The sequence below is a fragment of the Cornus florida genome, unplaced genomic scaffold (assembly GCF_030987335.1).
Source record: "Cornus florida cultivar Cherokee Brave unplaced genomic scaffold, ASM3098733v1 CherokeeBrave_3.0.0_Hap2_Chr07, whole genome shotgun sequence".
NCBI lineage: Eukaryota > Viridiplantae > Streptophyta > Magnoliopsida > Cornales > Cornaceae > Cornus > Cornus florida.
In genome coordinates, this window is record NW_026775577.1 from 58641736 (window position 1) to 58664501 (window position 22766).

The 22766-nt window shown below is 40.1% G+C and overlaps 1 protein-coding gene across 1 annotated transcript; it reads left to right on the forward strand.

Annotated features, from left to right (window-relative positions):
- Nucleotides 1–18604: 18604 nt before the first annotated feature.
- On the forward strand, nucleotides 18605–21664 carry LOC132266252 (uncharacterized). Its single transcript, XM_059767110.1, has 2 exons — nucleotides 18605–19070; nucleotides 19422–21664. Exons 1-2 carry the CDS (start codon nucleotides 18605–18607, stop codon nucleotides 21662–21664), a joined length of 2709 nt encoding a protein of 902 aa, XP_059623093.1.
- The last annotated feature ends 1102 nt before the right edge of the window (nucleotides 21665–22766 follow it).

The window sequence follows — 22766 nt, forward strand, 5'->3', positions numbered from 1 at the left end:
GTGGAATCATGGTACTAATAATTGCTTTGTATTCCGAAACGTTTTACAGAAAGCCATTGATGAAGGTATGCTGAAATTTCTAAAAAAAAGAACTAGAAGTAATGGGAGTGGACAGTGACCCATTTCCTACCATTGTTACTAGTAATATGATCAGCCTTGCTCCAAAGTTTCCAAGGAAGAAGATTGATATTGGGGATAAAAAGTAGTTCCAGTTAAGCCAGAACAAGATTCTTCCAGTAGTAAGGTAATAGTAGACTTGGAAAAGAAGTTGAGAAAAGCTCAGATTACTCTTATTAATCACGGCTGATGCCCATACTGCCAGGGCCGTGATAATAGAAGACACCACTAAGATTATAGAAGGGATTCTCATTCTTCCAAAAGAAGTATTCATGATTGGTTGATAGATGTTCGGCCAACATTTGACCGGCAGAAGGGAATTACAGTGGTACGTTCAAGCCAACATTTTCTTACTTTCAGAAGGAGACCCCAGATTCAATATGAGGTTTGGGTACAAAAATGTGATGTTTCATACAAATTTTGAATGGTTAGACCACCTGTTACTTTGCCGGAGAGATGGAAATGCTCCATAGTTCCTGAAACAAAGGCCTTCGGCCAAGTATAGCCTTACTCGGACCCAGAAGAGAAGGCTATAATGCAGAAGGGCTGAGGGACAGAAGAAGGAAGAATCTTATAATGGTTGTTCTAAATCGGCCATGAGCAGAGATAGGAAAGCATTAACCAGAAGACATGGACATAGCCATTGCCTTTAATAATGAGGCTGCACCTGGGGGATATGAAACTAATACAGATGTAGATCCCAAGCATGCTCCTAGATACAGAATTCGTTTTCGAATTTTTCCAAAAGAAGTGGCTTGTAATATGGCTTTTGTTCTGCCAGCAGTCTTTGAGGCTATTCCATCTCAGTCAATGATAACAGAAGAAAGCCTTAAGGCAGAAGAACCACTCAAAACCACTAATGAAGAAGTGGTAGCTGCTGAGTCAACAATGAAAAACACTGATTCGGCCAAGAAGGGATGGGTTACTACGGAAGTAACATATGTTGCTAATAAGGTGGTATTTGAAAAACCTCCATTAGCCATGACCCAACAGTTAAGGCCGCTTTATGTGAAGGTTTGGGTGAAAGGACAGCCAGTCAAAAAGGTGGTGGAAGATAACAAATCGGCCATTAATGTTATTCCTATCGTAACCTTGAGTTCATGGAAAGAAGTACATTGGCCATCTGGTAGAAAGTCTTACATAGCCGATGCAATTCTCTATGATGAGAATTATACGTTTATCAGGTTCGCAGGCATGGAAGTAAAAGGGCGACCAACATCGACCGCTATGAAAAGAATTCTGGCTAGTGTTGGTTTCAACAAGTTACTAAAAGAAATCTCACGGCCGATTATAGATCTTCCGCAGCCAGTTATTAAAATCCAAACAGCTGGTGATGGAGGAAGAGCCCAATAAAGAATCATGGAGGGAGCATGCCTTCCGGGCCGCTTCTATTATGTTAATAGCTTACTCGGTTGAGAAACAATTAACCATCAGAGAAATTCTATGCAAATGTTTTCGGCCGACATGGCTGAAATTATTAAAGAAGATGCAAATCCAAAGACTTGGCATGAATTGCTGTCAAAAGATTCAACGGCATATAAAAATTCAAGAAGATCAGACACCAGAATAATTCCATACCAGAATAATATCGTTCTTCCAGTAGAGATGGCAGTTATATCGGCTAAAATGACGTTATATAACAACTTGATTCTAACCGATCACGATCATGCCTTGTTAGCAGTGTTTGAAAACTTTGATGGTGAACTCCATCTTAGGTCTATAAATGGCAGAAGCCTTGAAGGGTATTAGCTAACTTTTCGAGAAGTTATGGAAGAATGTGATCGGCTAAGGTAGTAGGCTGATATAGAATAAAGACCATCTTAGTGATGGATCGAAATAAAGAAAGTTGATGATTGTTTTGGAGGTTTGTTGTATTATTCCAACTGCTAGTTCAGCCATGATCCTTTCCTAAATATATTTTAAATTTCAAAAAATTTTATTGGCTTAGGCAGCTAAAAAACATTTGAAATTTGGGGGGCATAATGTTGACACACAAAATGGCAGCCGAGGTGGCAGCCACTTCGGCGTTGACATGGCCAATGAAAAGAAGACAATTGGACCAACTCATGGTCCAATTTTGGGTCGACACATGGCAATAATAAATGATGAACAAAATTCTAACATGTGGACATTAGAGGAAGCTACACTTGTGCTAGTTGAAATATTACACATGACAAAATTAAAAAGGGATAGCTGGCCATTTTAGTTCAGCCGAAAAATAGCGACAGTTGGCCATTTTAGTTGAGCCAGATAATAGGGATAGTTGACCATCTTAATTCAGCCACGAATAAAGCCTTGTTTGAGCCCAGAATGAAACTAAGATATGAATACCATAATGGATAAGGTAGGTCCTATATTTAAGGAGGAAATTGGCCAAATAAAGTCTGCACATAGAAGAACTCTTACAAACTACTTAGTTTAGTTTGTTTGGAGTTCTTATTTACAAGGGAAGTGGGCCAAGTACTTGCTAAAGAAGGTGGGATAAGTTGGTTCCTAAAAATAAGCAGAAAGTTAGAACTATAAGCACTAAGAGAAGTCCTATTTTAAAAGGAATGATGCCGTTGTTGCAAAATGTGGTATAAATATATATACACATATATATATATATATATATATATATATATATATATTCGAACAATTAGGCAAAGACGTGGGACACATGGCATCGATGGAAGGAGACTGCAGTTCGTGGGCCTGGAAGTTGAACTTCTGCCGCTGGTAATGGGAATTTTTTGATAGTTTGCTTCCTATAATCAAGGAAAAGATTGGCCTAACAAGTTGGACACGTATGAAAACTGCTATAAACTACCCAACTCAGCTTAGAAGTCCCTATTATCAAGGAGTTCAAAATCAAGGAACGGCTAAGGAAGGTGGTTCCTAAATTCTAGGGATAATGGGATCGTGGTATTGCATGCACTAAATCTATTTTGAAAAGGAATGAAGCAGCAGCATTTGAAGTACGTGGTGTGTGTGTGTGTATATATATATATATTCAGATGAGCAATTAAAAGAATGTGGGACATATGGTAGCGATAAAAGAAGTTAACAGTTCGTGAGTTTGGAAGTTAGGATTCTGCAGCTAGATATGGGACAAGTGTCTTGTAGAGAAGAAATAGGCAGTTGCTTAACAGGACATGGGTCCTTCTTGTAAGGCTTGTAATGCCTATAAATAGTTTACTTAGGACTATATTTCAAACTCTCTCAACGATATCAATCAATATTCAATACTTTGTATTTCAATTCAAGTAATTTCAATACAAGTTATTTCAATTCCTTTACATTTATGCACTTATTTTCAGTATTGCATTTCAATTCATTAGATAGCATTGTAGTCTTAATTAAGAGTCCTTTCATCGAAGGAAAATCCAAAACCTCACAATTGCTTAATCATTTGAAAATGATCTTCCTTTTCTTTTGACCTCTCTGAATCTTTCGAGATTCTGGCACGCCTGCACATTCCAAGTGTCCCAATTTTGTGAAAACAGTAGCTCTAGTTAAAGTCGACAAAAAAAGTTGTCAATGCTTTGGCTAGTTATCTAGGAAGCATGGATACAGACAGTAAACACAAGTACGGCATGATACAGATATGACAATATAACAAATCTTAAATAAATATGATATAAATATGGTAGAGATACGTCAAAAATAACAATATAATGTAATTATATATATATATATATATATAGTTTTTTCTCATGAAATTGCTAATTTAGAGCTTAGAGTATGTTTGTTGTTTTTGTTTTTTAAAATTTTATATTATTTTCTAAGTAAACCATAATATATTTTAAATTTCATTAAATCACAAACTTCTAAGAAATGTAACTACAAAATCACTTTGTTTTTTTTTTTTTTTAAACTGTTTGAACTGTGTTTTGGTCATGTTCAACTAGAAAATAAAATATTTAAATTACAGGATCCTTCTATCATTGCCACGCTGTTTGTGGAGCTTCCTAGGCCTCAAAAAGTCTTTCCAAGTTTTAAAAATCCTTTTAAAAAAGGAAAATCATTGTCACACCAAATAGTTGCAATGAATTGCTAGACATACTCTTTTAATTGGTCAATTACATGACAAATAAGGAAGTGGAGCCATCACTTAGTTGTATTTGGTATAAATATCCAATTAAAAATTATTCCGTTAGACAATTCATTGCAAGTGTTCAATGAGTATCACTACTCTTTAAAAAAAAAAAAAAAAAAAGAATAAGTTGTTTGGTTACACTAGAGAAGTAAAATAATACAAACATGTTGCTTTTTGAACCTCCTTTTAGGAAGCTGAATTTTTTTTTTTCTTTTTCAAGTAAAATAATTTTAGTGAGTTTTCATTTATGAGCTTTAGCATTGTTGATGTAGCAGTGTAGCTCAAGTTAAAGTCAAGAAAAGAAGTTGTTGATGGCTGGTAATCTAGGAATTATGGATATAGACAAGAATACGATATAATATAGATACGACAATATGAAAAATCTCAAATTAATAGGATACGAATATGGCAGATATATGTCAAAAATAATATTATAATATATATATATATATATATATATATATATATAGTTTTTGCTCATGAAATCGCTAATTTACAACTTAGAGTTACATGTTTATTGTTTTTGGTTTTTAAAATTTTATATTAGTTTCTGAGCAACTCATAAATTTCATTGAATCATATACTTCTAAGAAATAAAATTACAAAATCACTTCGTCATTTCTTGAAAGTGTCCGAACCGTGTTTCAGTCGTGTCCAACCACAAAAAAATAAATATTTAAACTACATGACACTTCTATCAGTATTCCATGCACGTCTATTTGTCCAATACTGTCACAGCACCCCAAAATAGATTATGTAATACTAAGGCTTCAAGTAGGATGGAGCCTTGTTTGTGTAGCTTCCCATGGCCTTAAAAAGACCTTCCAAGCATTTTTTTCTTTTTTCTTTTTTCTTTTTTTTTTTTAATTTAAAAAAAACAATAATTTGAAATTTAATGTATATTCAAGAAATGTACTTGCCATACTTCTTTTTCTTCCTTGGATTGAAGAGATTTCCAGTGTGCTATAGTTTTTGAAGAAAGACCCTAATATCAAGAATAACAATTAAAAGATAAAAAGGACTCCTCGCTATATAATGCCATTACACGCACAACATATAATATTTGTATACATTCATGTATTACGAGAGGCATATGGGGATGGCCGGCAGGAGCTTAAGTTTTTGGAAAGAGAAAAAATTCATCTCCTCTTAATTTTTCACCATTTTTTATTTTTTATATTTTTTATTTTTAATTTTTTTTCCTTTTGGGATTACTGTTAGAACGTTAAAAACGCTTTTACTAGTAGAGCTGTTATAAAACTGCTGTCAGTAAGAGGCACTTATACGTTTGGTGACACATTGTATAAAGCACTTTTAATACTTGAAATACTTTAAAATTTGTTTGGTAATAATATTGCTTAAAGCATTTTCATTACTAATTTTACTATATTACTCTTGCACTAAACATACATGTGCTAATTCTCTAATATTAAATAGGAAAAATTCCACAATCGTCTTACTTTTCAACCTTAAAGATAAAAAAGTCTTAAAAAAAATTTATAGGACAAAGAAGTCATACTTTACCTGAATATTTCCAATCAAGTATTAAATTAATTAGAATTCTTATTTTACCCTTTTTAGCATATACATATTTCAAGTGAACATATTTCAGCATATACACTGTTGATGATGGATTCTGCGTAACCTGGATCTGATCTGATTTCCTGAATAAAGAGAAGAAAAAATACAAACACCGGTGTGTTACCGGTGGAGTAGGCTCCGACGAATAAGCCAGTGTGAGAAATAATCTCTATGGAGAAATTAAGAAATTGAATTAGGATTTATTGCGTACCTTTAAACGACGATTAGCCCCCTCTATTTATAGGTAATCTGTAGGCCTAATCCTTATTCGTAATCTGTAATCCTTGTCTTAACCTGTAATCCTTATCTTAGTCTGTAGAGCCTATCTCAATCTTATGAGATAACTCGTTACTTTAACAATTTTCCCCTATCCACGGGTATTTAAATTACACCAAGCTTCATCTCTCTACACCAAACCGAGAGCCAAAACTCAAAATTTCAACATATACATATTTCAAGTGAACAGATTCTTTACCAACAATTCCGGTGAGTTGCAAAGTTCAAACTGCTCCGGGGAGCTTCACAAATTTGAGTTCTCATTATTAATGAAATTGCATAAGGTTTGGAATAATCCATACAACACGACAAGAAGAGTACTTGAAAACAAAGATCACATTATCAATGCAATTAACATGATTGGAACATTCGAATTAACACAACAAGAATAATACATGAATCAAGGATAATGCATAATATCTATGCAATTAAACAAGATTGGAACATTCCAATTAACACGACAAGTTTTAAATCTTTAAGAAATAGCAACTTGAAATTTAAAGAATGAAATCAACCAATGTAGATACTCGGATATTGCCCAGATTAAAACCGTACTCTTGGGATCACTTTAGGGCTACTAACCCATGGGTACCTTCCCCTAGTGCGCACTATAGTGTAGGGAGCTCTCTATCTCCCGTACTAGAACCAAGTTCTAGCCATGTCAAATCTTGATTGATATCCCGAGTTCCAAAATCAACAAGTTGTGCAAATCAAGATAGTATCAAGATATAAGTAATGCATTAACCACGTTTCATGCACAACCAAGATTTTGGAAACACACAAGTTATGCTCTAAATTCTCAACTGTGATGGCATGTGAAATGTCAAGAGATCATGGTATGCATTTACATAGACTACAAATTAGGATTTAAACCACAAGGAATCCATTGATGTAAATATACCACAAGTATAAGATTAATGATTTAATTATTTACTAAGCAATACATGGATTATTAAATCATTCTAAGACAGTTGTGCTAGTTCATTAAACACACTAATGAAGTCAAGTTACAAGAAGTCTTGATACATGATAAAAAAAGCTAAAACCTGACCCACTTCTATTTCTGAGGTACACGACAGTTCTAGGCTTAGACGTGTTCGTGCTGAGTAGAGGTCTCTATTCACTCTTCCGACGATATGGTTAACGCTAGAAATGGACAGAACATGCAAGGAATTAGGAAGGAAAGGAGAACGGCACGTAGGCAACAATATCTCTTACGGCGTCAACAAATGGAGGAAGAGCAGCAAAGGCTTGGGTTTCAAGATGACATGGATCAGTTTCAGGAGGAACAGGAGAATGTTCAACAGACTCTGGACCAGGTCAGAGATCCAGAGATTCCTCCTCACCTCAATGACCTCGTTGCTCGGGCTATAGAGGCTGGGGTAACAGCTGCACTTCGGAATCAGCCTCAGGTACAGCCGGCACCTGTACCAGCACCAATGGTTTAGACGTATTCTTGGGGAAAGGCTAGGAGCTCTTTCATAAAGGGGAGTCCACCTGTGTTCTCAGGCTCAACCGATGCGAGAGCAGCTCACTAGTGGAAACAGGACATTGAGCGTCATCTTCGTTTGGTTCAGTGCACGGAGGTTCAGAAGCAGATGCTTGCTACTTTCAAGCTAGTCGGGGATGCACTACAGTGGTGTGAGTCAGTTACCACCTCAGAGGAGAAGATGACATTGTCTTATGATGAGTTCAGTGCTCACTTTGATGAGAAATATTTTCACTATGCAGTCAGGGCAGCTATGAAGACCGAGTTTCTAAGTCTGCAGCAGGGAAACATGACAGTGGCGGAGTATGAGCAACAGTTCACACGCTTGTCTCTCTTTGCACCGGAGGAGGTGGATACAGAGGAGAAGAAGCACAACAGTTTTGTTAAGGGACTGATGTGGTCTATCAAGAGAGCTATTATAGGTAGTCCAGCCTATACTACTTTTGCTCAGGTGGTAGACGCCGCTCTACAACAGTATCAGTTGACTGTGGACATCAGACAGGCTTGTGGTGAGAAGCGGGGAGATAAAGACTCTACTAATCAGTCAGCTGAAAAGGGGAATGGCAATGGTCACCGGCAGAATGACAAAGGCAAGTTCCAAGGACAACAGCCTTGGAAGAAGCACAAAGGTGGTTCAGATGCTCACCGGAATGGGGCACCTATTCAGAGGCAACAGAATGGGGAACCACAGGCAGGACAGGGTCAGCCACAGGCTAACCGACAGAGGAGGCCATTTGGTACTTTCCATGGTAGTTGTTACACTTGTGGAGAGTATGGTCATACCACCAGGCAGTGTCCTAAAGCAGGACAAGGATAGGGACAGAGACAGTATGTGCAGCAGGGACAGAGGGCGCCAGTGCCTCTACCAGCTCCACAGGTTCCACGGATTCAGGGACAGACACATCTGGCTTTACCGGCACCGCCGCAGACTCAGGGACAGACACCACAGCAGTTGCACTATAGCAGGGTGTATAACCCCATGCCACAGGATGTTCAGGCACCTCAGACTATTGAGGGTAAGTTTCTTATTCATGGTTTGCATGGACGTGTTTTATTTGATACGGGTGCTACACACTCATTTGTAGCTAGGACTTTTGTTGTTTTGTCTGGGATGAGGACGAGGGTATGCACTAGACCTCAGGGTATTTCTACACCATTGGGTGATACAGCTATTATACATGAGAGTGATGGGCCTGTGACACTAGATATTGGCAGACTCAGATTTCTAGCCAATCTATTGGTCCTGGACATGCACACTTATGATGTGATACTTGGGATGGATTGGTTGTCTCACTACCATGCCCAAGTTGTTTGTTTTGATAGATCTATTATTTTTACCATACCTGGTCAGGATATGTATGTAGTAGCTATGCCACGTTCTAAAGGGGGCGGTAGCACCTATTTGTTCCATGTGGAGGAGGAAAATGAGGAGGGGATTACTGTGTCATTGGATAACATACCGATTGTACAGGATTTCCGGGATGTATTTAAGGAGATTCCAGGGTTGCCACCTAGTCGTGAGACCGATTTTGTGATAGACTTAGCTCCAGTCACTGCGCCTATTGCTAGGGCACCCTATAGGATGGCACCGGTAGAGATGAGAGAGCTGAGGGATCAGATTCAGCAGTTACTCAGCCAGGGTTTTATTCGTAGGAGTACATCACCTTGGGGAGCACCGGTTCTGTTTGTAAAGAAGAATGATGGTTCGCTTCGTCTGTGTATAGATTACAGGGAGTTAAACAAGGTTACGATTCGTAACAAGTATCCTTTGCCCAGGATTGATGACTTGTTTGATCAGTTAAAGGGAGCCACATATTTCTCTAAAATTGATCTGCGTTCTGGGTATCATCAGCTGAGGGTCAGGGAGCAGGATGTTCCTAAGACAGCATTTCTCATGCGATATGGTTCTTATGAGTTTCGAGTTATGCCGTTTGGGACGACTAATGCACCTGCAGTATTCATGGACTTAATGAATAGAGTCTTCCGGGCTTATTTGGATCAATTTGTTATTGTCTTTATTGATGACATCTTGATCTATTCTCGGTCGGAGGACGATCATGCTAGACATCTTCGCATAATCTTGCAGACGCTTCGTGAGCACCAGTTATATGCCAAGTTCGAGAAGTGTGAATTTTAGCAGTGGGAGGTGAAATTTCTGGGTCACGTGGTGTCAGAAAAGGGGATAGCAGTGGGTCCGGCCAAGGTTTCAGCGGTGGTTGAGTGGGGACAGCCTATATCACCTACTGAGATTCGGAGTTTTCTCGGTCTGGCAGGATATTACAGGAGATTCATCCAAGGGTTCTCCAAGATAGCAGGACCACTCACTCATCTGACCAAGAAGGGTGTACAGTTCGTGTGGGATGAACACTGTCAGCGAGCTTTTGATGAGCTGAAAAGGAAGCTGATTTTTGCACCGGTTCTGGCTACTCCGCAGAGCAGGATAGAGTATCTTGTTTACACGGATGCTTCATTGCAGGGTCTTGGATGTGTATTGATGCAGGAGGAGCGACCGATTTCTTATGGATCTCGGAAACTTAAGCCTCATGAGCTTAATTATCCAACACATGATTTGGAGTTGGCAGCAGTGGTCTTTGCCTTGCATATTGGGAGGCATTATCTATTGGGTGAGTCCTTCAGATTATTCAGTGATCACAAGAGTCTGCAGTACTTGTTCACTCAGCGGGAGCTAAATATGAGACAACGCAGGTGGTTGGAGTTTGTAAAAGACTATCATTTTTCTATACAGTACCATCTAGGGAAAGTGAAAGTAGTGGCGGATGCCCTCAGTCGCCGACCTATTGGTAGTCTTTTTGCTCTATTCACTACTGAGTGGAATGCTTTAAAGAGTGTGGATGAGTTATCGGATGCTTTTATGGCTTGCATGGTGGTTACACCTTCTATCATTCGCAAGGTTTTACAAGCACAACTCACCGATCAGCAGTGTGTCGACAAGGTCACAGAGATAGCTTCCGGAGAGGTTCCATTCTACTATGTTGGGGCTGATGGAGGTTTAAGGTACAAGGGACGGTTAGTGGTACCTTCTGCTGATAATTTGAGGAAGGATGTGATGACTGAGACTCATCACTCTGAGTTCTCTGTTCATCCAAGAGGCGATAAGATGTATCAAGATATGAAGCGGCAGTTTTGGTGGGCAGGTATGAAGAGGGACATTGCTCTTTTTGTTTCTCAATGTAGTACTTGTCAGATGGTTAAGATTGATCATCAGAGGCCGCCAGGAGCTCTACAGCCACTACCAATTTCGGAGTGGAAATGGGAGAGCATATCTATGGATTTTATGGAAGGGTTGCCAAATTCTTTCAAGGGGCATAATTCTATATGGGTCATTGTGGATAGGTTGACCAAGTCAGCTCATTTCTTGCTTATTTGCACTGACTACACTTCGGAGCAGTTGGCGAGGCTTTACATTTCAGAGATTGTGAAGCTACATGGCATTCCATTGTCTATTATATCGGACAGGGATTCGAGCTTTGTATCTGGATTTTGGAAGAGTTTTCAGCAGGCTTTAGGTACGGAGTTACACCTTAATACTGCTTATCATCCTCAGACTGACGGACAGACTGAGAGGGTGAATCAGATTATGGAAGATATGCTTCGGTCGTGTGTTCTGGATTTCAAGGGCCACTGGGAGGAATATTTGCCACTTGTGGAGTTTGCTTATAACAATAGTTTCCAGAAGACTATTGGTATGGCACCATTTGAGGCATTGTACGGTCGACCGTGTCGGTCACCTGTTTGTTGGATGGAGGTTGGAGAAAATCGATTCTTAGGTCCTGAGTTCATCAAGGATACCTCTGAAAAGATTGCTCTTATTTGAGATCGCATGCGTACTGCCCAAAGTAGGCAGAAGAGCTATGCTGATCGTCGTACTCGGGCTTTGGAGTTTCAGGTTGGGGATCAGGTTCTACTCAAAGTGTCTCCTATGAAGGGTGTTATGCGCTTTGGGAAGAAAGGGAAGTTGTCACCGCGATTTGTTGGTCCATTCATGATTATGGATCGCATTGGAGCTGTTGCTTATCGGTTGGCACTTCCGGATACTTTGGATCACGTCCACAACGTGTTTCATGTTTCCATGTTGCGGAAATTTCTTCGAGATGAGGATCGGTATCAGCATATCGATGTTGGGGAGATTGCGTTGCAGCCGGATGCAACTTATTTAGAGTCACCGTGTCGTATTGTCGACCGACGAGATCAGATTCTTCGTAATAAGGTTATTCCTTTGGTTCGTGTTCAGTGGAGTCATCACAGTGAGTCTGAGTCCACTTGGGAATGAGAGGATGTCATTCGCTCACGGTTTCCTGAAATATTGGAAGAAGGTAAGAGTGAATTCCGAGGACGGAATTCCTTTTGTTAGGGGGGATGAATGTAATACCCCTAATTTTAAAAAGGATATTCCTGGTATTTAATGGTATTTAATTTATTATTTAAGTGCATTTTATTTGATTATGTGTCATTATTTTTTTTATTAGGTGCTTAATTATTTCTTTTGTGGTGATTTAATTTATTTAAATGATATTTATTTGTAGTTATTTGATTGGAATTACTTGTTAGTGTTTTAATTATTTAATTGGCATTAATGGTTTAAGTGTAATTGGTTTAATTATTCTATGTGTGTCTTATTTTATGTGTGTCTTATTTGGTTTAATTGGGTTTACTAATTATTATTTTGTTCAATTAGATTATTTGTTAAGTATTTAATGGTGAATAGGGTAATTAGGTAAATACATCTAACTAGGGTTTTAATTACAGTATAAATTAGGGTTTTATATTATAGCGGTCGTAAGTTTCTACGTTAATTGGATGGGCCGGTTAGGATTGTGAGTTGGACTTAAATGAACCTAGGGTTTAGGAAAACTCTATATACCCCTCGGATCCGAGACACGGGTTGATCAGGCCCAGGCCCAAACCCGAGGGAATATCAAACAATTAATATTTTATAATGAACACGGAATACAAAATAAATTAAGAAATGAAATTAAAGCTGGAAAGAACTAAAAATAGAATCCGCAAAATATTATAATTATTAAAATCCATCAAACCCAAACTCCAAAACTCCATCAGTTTACAACTTGGGAATCCATCTCTAGTGAACCCCTATTAAACATCCAAACGGAAGATAGAACAACTGTAATAAACGTCCAGAAATAAAACTATAGAGAGAGCCCTACATCGTCGGAAGAGTGAATAGAGACCTCTGCTCAGCACGAACACGTCTAAGCCTGGAACTGTCGTATACCTGAAAAATAGAAGTGGGTCAGGCCCACGCGCAAGTTCTATACTACTACAATCCAAACAGAGGCCCGATACGCATGTACATCCTAAACAATTCAACAATAGCTAATAGTCCGTAAATATATATATATAGTCACACTAAAGGACTCTCACTGGACTACAGGCCGGTCTCAGAAACTTTTGTTCAAAGTTTCAACGTCGTCTTCTTAAAAAAAATCCCGGCGAGTTCCAAAACCCGGATACTGTTCACGGGTACGAAACACTGTTCCCGAGGTCAAACTCTGATCTACACCGTACAGATTGTGCATCACTGAGTCATGAACTCTCCTCCAAAATTCAGCTCGATCGGACCACGGACAAAGCGGGATCGGATGTTTGATGAAATCTGGGCAGAATGGAAAAAAACCTGTGCGACCCAATTACTGCTCACGAGTACGAATCACTGTTCCCAAGGTCAAACTATGATCTTCACCGTTCAGATTGTGCGTCACTGAGTCGTGAACCTCTCCTCCAAAATTCAGCTCGATCGGACCACGGACGAAGCGGGATCGGAGCTTTGATCAAACCTTGACAGAATGTGAAAAACTGCGTTTTTCCTTTTCCACTTCCACAAAACGTGTGTTTTGTTTAAAAAAACCCTACACAGACGTCTACCTTATACTTATAGAGTTTTCCTAAACCCTAGGTTCATTTAAGTCCAACTCACAATCCTAACCGGCCCATCCAATTAACGTACAAACCTACGACGGCTATAATATAAAACCCTAATTTATACTGTAATTAAAACCCTAGTTAGATGTATTTACCTAATTACCCTATTCACCATTAAATACTTAACAAATAATCTAATTGAACAAAATAATAATTAGTAAACCCAATTAAACCAAATAAGACACACATAGAATAATTAAACCAATTACACTTAAACCATTAATGCCAATTAAATAATTAAAATACTAACAAGTAATTCCAATCAAATAACTAAAAATAAATATCATTTAAATAAATTAAATCACCACAAAAGAAATAATTAAGCACCTAATAAAAAAAAATGACACATAATCAAATAAAATGCACTTAAATAATAAATTAAATACCATTAGATACCAGGAATATCCTTTTTAAAATTAAGGGTATTACATGTAATGACCCAGTCATTTTTCTCCCTTTTTTTTTTTTTTTTTTTTTTTTTTCAAATTTTATGGATAAATTTTTTTCGTTTAATTTTCTTTTCCGAGTTTTGTTTCTCGTGATTGCGTCTCGTCTCGAGTGCTTGGAAATTGTTTCTGAGACTCTTTCGTTTGGATTGACAACTTTCTTTAAGGACCGAATCATTTCCACATTTTCACTTTTTAGACACTATTCACTTTTCGTCATTTTCTCTATTTTGTCTTTTCTCCGTTTGTCACTTTTTGGCACAACCTCACTTTTCGTGCTCGGAGTTGATTTTTGACTTCACATATCTTCATTCTATGTGGTTTCCACAAAATACGTATCTTTACTTTTGTAAAAAAGTATTCTGGTTGCTCTCGGTGTCCATAGGGGCATTGATGCACAATTCTTCAAAATCTTTTTCTTTTCTTGGAGTGTTTTTCATAAATATTTTTCGAAGATATTTTATTTTAGGGGTTTTTAAGAAAATATTTTTGGAAGATATTTTCATTCTAGGTCTTAGTACAGTTAACCCTTTTTGTAGGGGCTATTGTGCAATTAATGAAAGTTATTGCAAAATATCTCGTTTTGATCCTGAATTCTCTTACGGAATTCATTTTCACTTTTCGTCAACTCGTGAACTCTTAGAATTTCCTCTTGGTCGTTTTCCCCAGTTTTAGGGATTTCTGACCCTGGTTGTTGCTAAACTTGTTTGGGGCATATCTTTTTGCTCGGAACTCAGTTTTTGATGTTGTTTCTTCCGTTATTCATATTTTCTCATTTTGGTTCTTTCTTGTTCATGGAGTTTTGCCATTTGAGCGCGTTTGCTAAAATTCCACTTTTCCAGACCTGGCGTGGCCCTTTCGGGGCACTTTTTGGAATTTCTATAAATAGGTTGCCCTAATTTCTAAAGACAACATTTCAGCCCTTCTTCTTCCTCTTGGCCGGCAGCCATGGGAGCCCAAGGGGCTGCCACCACTCTTTCTTCTTCTCCACTTGATTTCCTTTGTAAAAAGTCTTCCGCCTTAACGTTTATCGTAGGCCTCTTCGTGCTTTACCTTTTATCCATTTTTGACCATTTTTGTGTTCGGGTTTGGATTTTTATGGTACCTCAAAGGTTAAAGTTGTTCCTCTCATTGTCCCCGACATAACCCTGCAGTATCGTCGGATTCAGAACACTTTTCTTTCGGTGGGGAGTTGAGATTTTCATCTCAAATTGAGGTAAGGGATGTTATAGTTTATATTCTTGATGTATTGCATGCTATTGATGCTTATACAACTCATTTACATGTCTTTGTATTAAATCCATAAATTTTATTATTTATTTTTCTTGTGTGAGATTTGATTTTCTCGGTTGGTTATAGCTTAGTTTAAACATGTGACATGACATTAAATTACCCCTTGATATGTTCATTAACATATATTAAAATTGAGAGTATTTGGACAAGTATTAAAGTTTTTATTTAATATTTTTGTTGAAAGAAAATTTAATTCATGTGGCCTTATCTAGCTTGAAATCATTATCTAATATCATATTATATTATGCCTTAGCATACTCTTTAACATAGGTGAATTTGAGAGTAATCGGAGGTGTTTTAAAATCTAGAGATGATTAATTAATTTGATTAATTAATTTATTCCAAGTGTACTATTCACTCCATTAGATTTCTGAATTGATATGGATTTCTGACTTGATATAGATTTCTGACTTGATATTATTGATGTGCATGCCATATATTTTCACATATATTAAATCGGGAATATTTGATTAGGTTTTGAAACCTTTCATTTATTATTTTTCTTGTATGAAGGTTTAATTATCATGGTTGTAACTTGCATGAAAATTACTTGTATCATGCTATTAAATCAAGTCTTGGCATATTTTATACCATACTTTAATTTGAGAGCATTTTGATGAGTTTCAAAATCTAGAGATTTTAATTAAAAGAATTAATTAAAATCTATTCAATTGTTCTATGAGCTTGATTAAGTTTCTAACTTGGTATTCATGAGTTCCTTAACAAGTTCCTTCGCGTGTATCAAATTGAGAATAATCGGATAAGTTTTGAAATTTATATTTAAATATTTTCTTTGTATAGAACTTAATTCACATGGTTGTAACTTGTATTTCATGGTGTGTTTCGGTCCGGTGAGAGCAAATTTTATTATTATTATTATTTTTTTGGGTCATTTGAAGTGAGGCAGTCTCTGGTAGCTTATAGTGTTGCAGGGTGTTGTAGAGGCTTGATCTCTGTGCATTCAGCTATGAAACTGTTAGCAATAAAAAAAACCAATGATAATCTTATATATCGGATTGAACATAGTTGAAATATCGATAAAATAAAAAAAACTAATGATAATACTGAGGACACCAAAATGACCCGGGTTTGGTGTGATCCACATTGCATAGGACGGGTCGGGTGTGGACAAACGGATGGAGCAAGTTCGCGCCGGATGGGCCCAGGTCCATCAAGTCATTTCAGAAGCCCATATTAAAATGAGGGAAGTTGAGTCTAGGCAAAGGGAAGCGGATAAGGCCCAGGCCAAAGGAGGTTGTAACCGTCTATAAATAAGGGGAATCGAGAGGGAAAAAGGCAATTGGAGTGAAGATGTTCTCTCTTTGTAAGAAGGGGAAATTCTTTGTACTTTCAATTGGCGCCGTCTGTGGGAAGAACAGGAAGGATTGATTGATATCATTCCGGATCGGATCGATTCAACGCATTCTGCGAGGAAGACGATTAATCTGTGAAAGCTGAATCAACATTAGTAATAATACGATCTGTCTTGACGAGTCCAGGCTCCGGTTGATTTCGGAAAATTGGCGTCCGATCCAAGCAGATCAGATCCGTGCTTGATCCGGTGAACTGCGCGGTTGTGATTACTGAATCCGGCCAGTAGTGGACTGAATTCGGCAAGTGTAAGTTCAGATCTGGTGTGCGCGCGTTAGCGGAACTCTGATTTGGTCAAGAAGCCTACAGTTGATGACTTTGCTCCGATCTGGAATGATGATCGGAGAGGCGAACTCGAATTCTTTGGAGAACGGCTAGCAGACAAAGCTCGATAAGCTAATGAACATGATCAATGCTCTGAGGAAAGAAAATGCAGAGCTACAAGCTGGAATAGAGCATCGTGAGGCTCCTGCAATTTCGAGGCCGCCTCCTGAAGGAGAGGGAGCTTTACCGTCCGAAGCTGATCGTCAAGGTGATCCAGAAGATATCAATCGTGGTGGTCCACGTCGTGATGAAGGTATAATCGGTAATCTGCCTCCGAATGTCGGCCGAGTAGAGGATCGAGAAGGATCTGTTCGTCTGGAACCGCATCACAAATGGATTATGAGGGAGGAAGCACCGGCATATGAACATGGGATTGCGTCACCATGGCGGAGTGAATTTACGGAGGACAGGTCGTTCGATCCGCCATACCGACCTTTATTAGCGACAGTTGATTACCATAGCTCAGAAAGGAGATCTGTCGATCGGGGATTTCCGTCACGATTTTCAAAAGAAAACGAAGCATTGTGTTCTTCAGCAAGGACGGTCGCATCGCCGTTCACTGATGAAATTATGAACGCGCCGAATCCGAAAAAGTTTTCCATGCCGATCTTCATTCTGTTTAACGGAACAACCGATCCGGTCGATCACATATACCATATTCAGTTGAAAATGGCTTTGAATACTAATAATGATCCTTTGATGTGCAAGTGTTTCCCTACGAGCTTGGCTGGACCAGCTCTTAATTGGTTCAAGAATCTGGCTTAAGGCTCAATCGCCAGTTTCTAGGACTTATGCGATAAGTTCATAAGCCAGTACTACGGGAATAAGCGTCCGGCTAAGGATGTATCGAGCCTTTTCACAATGAAGCAGCATGAGGATGAGCGGCTCCAAGCTTTTCTCACCCGGTTCAACCTCGTTAAAAGCATGGTAATGGAGTGTCACCTGTCAACAGCAGTCCAAGCATTTAAACTCGCAATGAACCGGGGGACGCCGTTCCACACCAGCTTGGTGGTTAATACGCCAAAGACAATGGACGAGCTGAACGAGAGAGCTGACGGTTTTGTTCGCCTTGAGGAGGAAGAAGCAGCTAATTCAAGGAAGACGTCAATTATTTCGACAGAGGAGAAGTCCAAAGCCAAGATCCGGCAGAAACAAGCTCAATCGCAACGTCACCCCTTATGGAAGGCGGAGAAGAGGCCTAGGGAGGAGGAATCAGTCACTCCACTCAGAGTCACCTTAGCAAGGCTATACCAGGAGAACAAAGATAAGTTTCGTCCTCCTCTGCCAATCAGGCAACCTCTTGAACAGAGGGATTAGACTAAACATTGTGCTTTCCATAGTGATTTTGGGCATTAGACTAACAAATGCAGGAACCTAAGGAGGCAGGTAGAGATGCTAATCGCAAAGGGGGAATTTGCAAGCTATGTTCAAGGTCCGGCGCAAGAGCATAACCGCCCGACTGAACAAATCAAGCGGAACCAGAGGCCGAACCAACACAACTCTCAGCCCGTCCGGATTATAAACGTAATTCATGGCCGGCCTGAACAAATGACGGAGTCAGAGGAGTTGCTCAGAACGAGGTTACGCCAGACCCAGCTGAAAAGAAGAATTGGTAGTGTGCATGCTTTGCACCAGTAGAACGCGTCCACATCGATAAAGTTTGATAAAATGGACCTGCTACGCATTCAGATTCCTCATGAAGATCCACTAGTCGTCAGTCTGACGATTACAGAGTGCCTGGTTCGAAGAGTCCTGATTGATCCAGGAAGTAGTGCGAATGTCATGCCCAGGGTGACGTTCGATCGACTGGAGATCGAACCCGAAAAACTCAAACCCACAGGAAATCCGTTGCTCGAATTTGATGGGAAGCGAGTGGAACCCATTGGAATGGTGGAATTGATAGTACAAGCTGCTGAGCGGGTTTTGACTGAAAGTTTTGTGGTAGTGGAAATTCATCCATCATACAACCTCTTGATGGGCAGAGGATGGATTCACAGAATTCAGGGCGTTCCGTCAACCTTACATCAAGTGATGCGATGTTTGGGTCCGGATGGGACCAAGGTGATAGATATACACAGGGACCAGGTTGCGGCTAAAAAATGTTATTCAGTAACTTTGAAATCTGCTGGAAAAGGCAAAAATCCCATCCGTTCAGCCAGTCCAAAATAGCAATTACAGAACCCTCCTCCCAGTAAGGATGGGGAGGAGGAGCCACCAGTTCTGACCATAGAACCCCTTCATGAAGTGAAGATTGATCATGAGAAACCAGACTGAACAACAAGGGTGGGAACTAGACTCACTGAAGAAGAAAGACTAGAGTTGACTAATTTCTTGATTCGGAATGCGGATATATTCGCATGGAGCCATTCAGATATGCTAGGGATAAATCCTGCTGTATCTTGTCATTCCCTCAATGTGGATCCGAATGCAAAGCCAGTGAAGCAAAAGCAAAGGAGATTTGCTCCAGAACGAAATTAGATTATAGCTGAGGAGGTTGATCGGCTGCTTGAAGCCGGATTCATCAGAGAAGTTCAGTACCCGGCCTGGCTCTCTAACGTTGTTGTAGTGCAGAAGAAGAATGGGAAATGGAGAGTATGCATCGACTTCACTAACCTGAATAAAGCCTGCCCAAAGGATAATTTCCCATTGCCCAGGATTGATCAAATGGTAGATGCCACCACAGAATATGAGCGGTTAACCTTCCTGGAGGCTTATTCCGGTTATAATCAAATTCCTATGGACCTAGTTGATGAAGAGAAAACTTCATTTGTTACTGAACGAGGGACTTATTGCTACAAAGTCATGCCATTCGAATTAAAAAACGCTGGAGCTACTTATCAGAGGCTGATCAGCAAGATTTTTAAGGGCCAAATGGGTAGCACTGTCGAGGCTTATATTGATGATATGGTGGTCAAGAGTAAGAAGAAGAGCGATCATTTAGCGCACCTGCAAGATGTGTTCGGTGTGTTGCGCCAGTATGGGATGAAGCTTAATCTGGCCAAATGCTCATTCGGCGTAAGCTCCGGTCAATTCCTGGGACATGTGGTCAATCATAGAGGAATTGAGGTCAGCCCAGCGCAGGCAGAAGCCTTGATCAGAAATGCAGAGCCAAAGACAATTAAAGAGGTGCAGGCACTCACAGGCCGGATAGCCGCACTGAGCCGATTTATTTCCAAGCTTTCAGACCGCTGTAAACCTTTCTTTGATATAATTCGAGGGCACGGAAGACAAACCTGGGGGGATGAGCAATGGCAGGCGCTAACCAGCCTGAAGGAGTACATGCGTAGTCCTTCGGTTCTGTTTGCTCCAGAACCGAATGAGAAACTCTTTCTATATCTCGGGGTGTCCAGTATAGCAACCAATGCCGTTCTGATCCGTTGCAAAGAGGGCAAGCAGTTCCCGGTGTTTTATGTTAGCAAGATAATGCCTGAACCGGAGAGAAGGTACTCTAGGGCCGAACAAATGATCTTGTCGCTGGTCAACGCAAAAAGGAAGCTTAGACATTATTTTGAATCCCATCCAATCGTCGTTTTAACAACTTTCCTTTTGAGAATGATCCTGCACAAACCGGACCTGTCGGGGAGAATGACCAAGTGGGCCATTGAATTGAGTTCATTTGATATCGCGTACGAGCCCAGGACGGCAATCAAAGGTCAAGCGGTGGCGGATTTCCTACTTAACTGTGATGCTGAAGATACGGTGGCGGATTTCCTACTTAACTGGTGGAAGCTCTTCGTGGACGGCTCCTCGAATCAAATGGGGGCCGGGATTGGAATTCAATTGCAAACACCTGAAGGAACTACGCTGAGCCAAGCGATAAGACTAGAGTTCAACGCAACCAACAATGAGGCAGAATACGAGGCATTGATAGCTGGGATGAAGTTGGCTAAAGAACGAAAGATCAAGAATCTGATTGCTTATAGTGATTCACAACTAGTCATTCGACAAGTCAATGGGGACTATAGGGCCAAGGATAAGACCATGGAAGCATACCGAACTGCGGTTCTACGTGAGGCGAAAGCCTTTGATCAGATCAGGTTTATCCAATTGCCGAGAGAGTATAACGAAGATGCCGACCGCTTGGCTTGTAGTGCATCCAGTTCTGGAGATACTTTAGCTAGGGTCATCCCGGTCGACATACTAATCCAACTTTCCATTTTTGAAGAGCTGCCTAATCCGAGCACTCAGCATGTTAATGTTATACCATATGAGCCGAGCTGGATTGATCCAATCATGGCTTACATACATAATGGTACACTCCCCGAGCGTAAGGATGAGGCAAGAAAAATTAGGTCCAGCGTAGCAAAGTACGCCATTGTGCATGATCAGTTGTATAGACGCTCCTTCTCGGGTCCATATTTGAAGTGTGCTACCCCTGCAGAAGCTAGACAGATTATGCGAACCATTCACGAGGGAGTATGCGGAAATCATTCCGGAGGAAGATCTTTAGCACACAAAGCAATGACACAGGGGTACTTCTGGCCAAACATAGCACGAGATGCAGAAAAATTCTCTACAAGATGCGATAAATGCCAGAGGTTCGGGTCATTGATACATCAACCACCTAAAGACCTGCACGTAATGGCCACCCCATGGCCTTTCGCACAGTGGGGGATGGACGTGGTTGGCCCTTTGCCGACTGCAAGATCACAGAATAAGTACGTTCTGCTAGCTACTGATTACTTCACCAAATGGGTAGAAGCAGAGCCGTACCCTAGTGTCACCTAAACTCAAGTAAGACGCTTCATCTGGAATAATATTATCTGTCGTTTTGGCATACCAAAGTCAATCATGATGGACAATGGAACCAACCTCGATAGCAAGCAAGTGAGAGAGTTGCTGGAAGAATATGGAATCAATCAGAAGTTAGCAGCAGTCAATCATCCCCAGGCTAATGGTCAAGCCGAAATCACAAACAGGACAATATTTGCTTGTATTAAGAAAAAACTGGAGAATGAAAACGGCAAATGGTTAGATGAGCTACCGAACGTCTTGTGGGCTTACAGAACAACCCCAAGACGGCCAACTGGAGAGAGCCCATTCGCTATGGCCTATGACACCGAGGCGGTGATACCAGTCGAGCAGTTGGTTCTAAGTGTAAGGAGCTTGGCGTGGGATCAAGAGCAGAATGATAGAATGCTGAGGTTCAATCTTGATTTGTTGGAAGAAAAAAGGGATGCGGCTGCAGTGAGGCTTGCCTCTTATCAATAGACGCTTGTGAATAGCCATAACAAGAAGGTGAGGCACAGGGGTTTCACTCTTGGCGATCTGGTTCTGAAAAGGAAGGTGGGAATAGCCACAAAGATGTTCTCCCCATGTGAAGGTCCGTACAGAATAGTAGAGGTCATAGGGAAGGGGGCATACGTCCTAGAAACTATGACAGGAAGGGTGGTCAATAAGCCATGGAATGCTACATCTCTTAAAAGGTACTACCAGTAAAAGTAGAGTTTAATTTCAAGCAATATGTACGCTCTAAATTGCATGCTTGCAAGTGTACGAAATTTCCATGCTTTATAAAAAGTCTCTTCTTTGTTAAAAATTTACACTCTTCCCATTCAGCAAGTTAGTGGCAGCTTGTACTTCAAGCCGAACGCCAAACACTTGCTCAAAAAATAAAAAGAAAGCCAAGTGGCAAGAGGCGTTCAAGCCGGGCGCCAGGCATTCAGCAAGTTAGTGGCAGCTGGCACTTCAAGCCGAACGCCAAACACTTGCTCAAAAAAATGAAAAAAGCCAAGTGGCAAGAGGCGTTCAAGCCGAGCGCCAGGCATTCAGCAAGTTAGTGGCAGCTGGCACTTCAAGCCGAATGCCAAACACTTGCTTAAAAAAATGA

What these genes read in the sequence shown, in the direction of transcription:
- LOC132266252 (XM_059767110.1), top strand. Translation starts at nt 18,605, where the DNA reads ATGGACCTGCTACGCATTCAGATTCCTCATGAAGATCCACTAGTCGTC. An exon ending in TTTGAAATCTGCTGGAAAAG is followed by an intron (nt 19,071 to 19,421) that starts GCAAAAATCCCA and finishes ATTAGATTATAG; the next exon opens with CTGAGGAGGTTGATCGGCTG.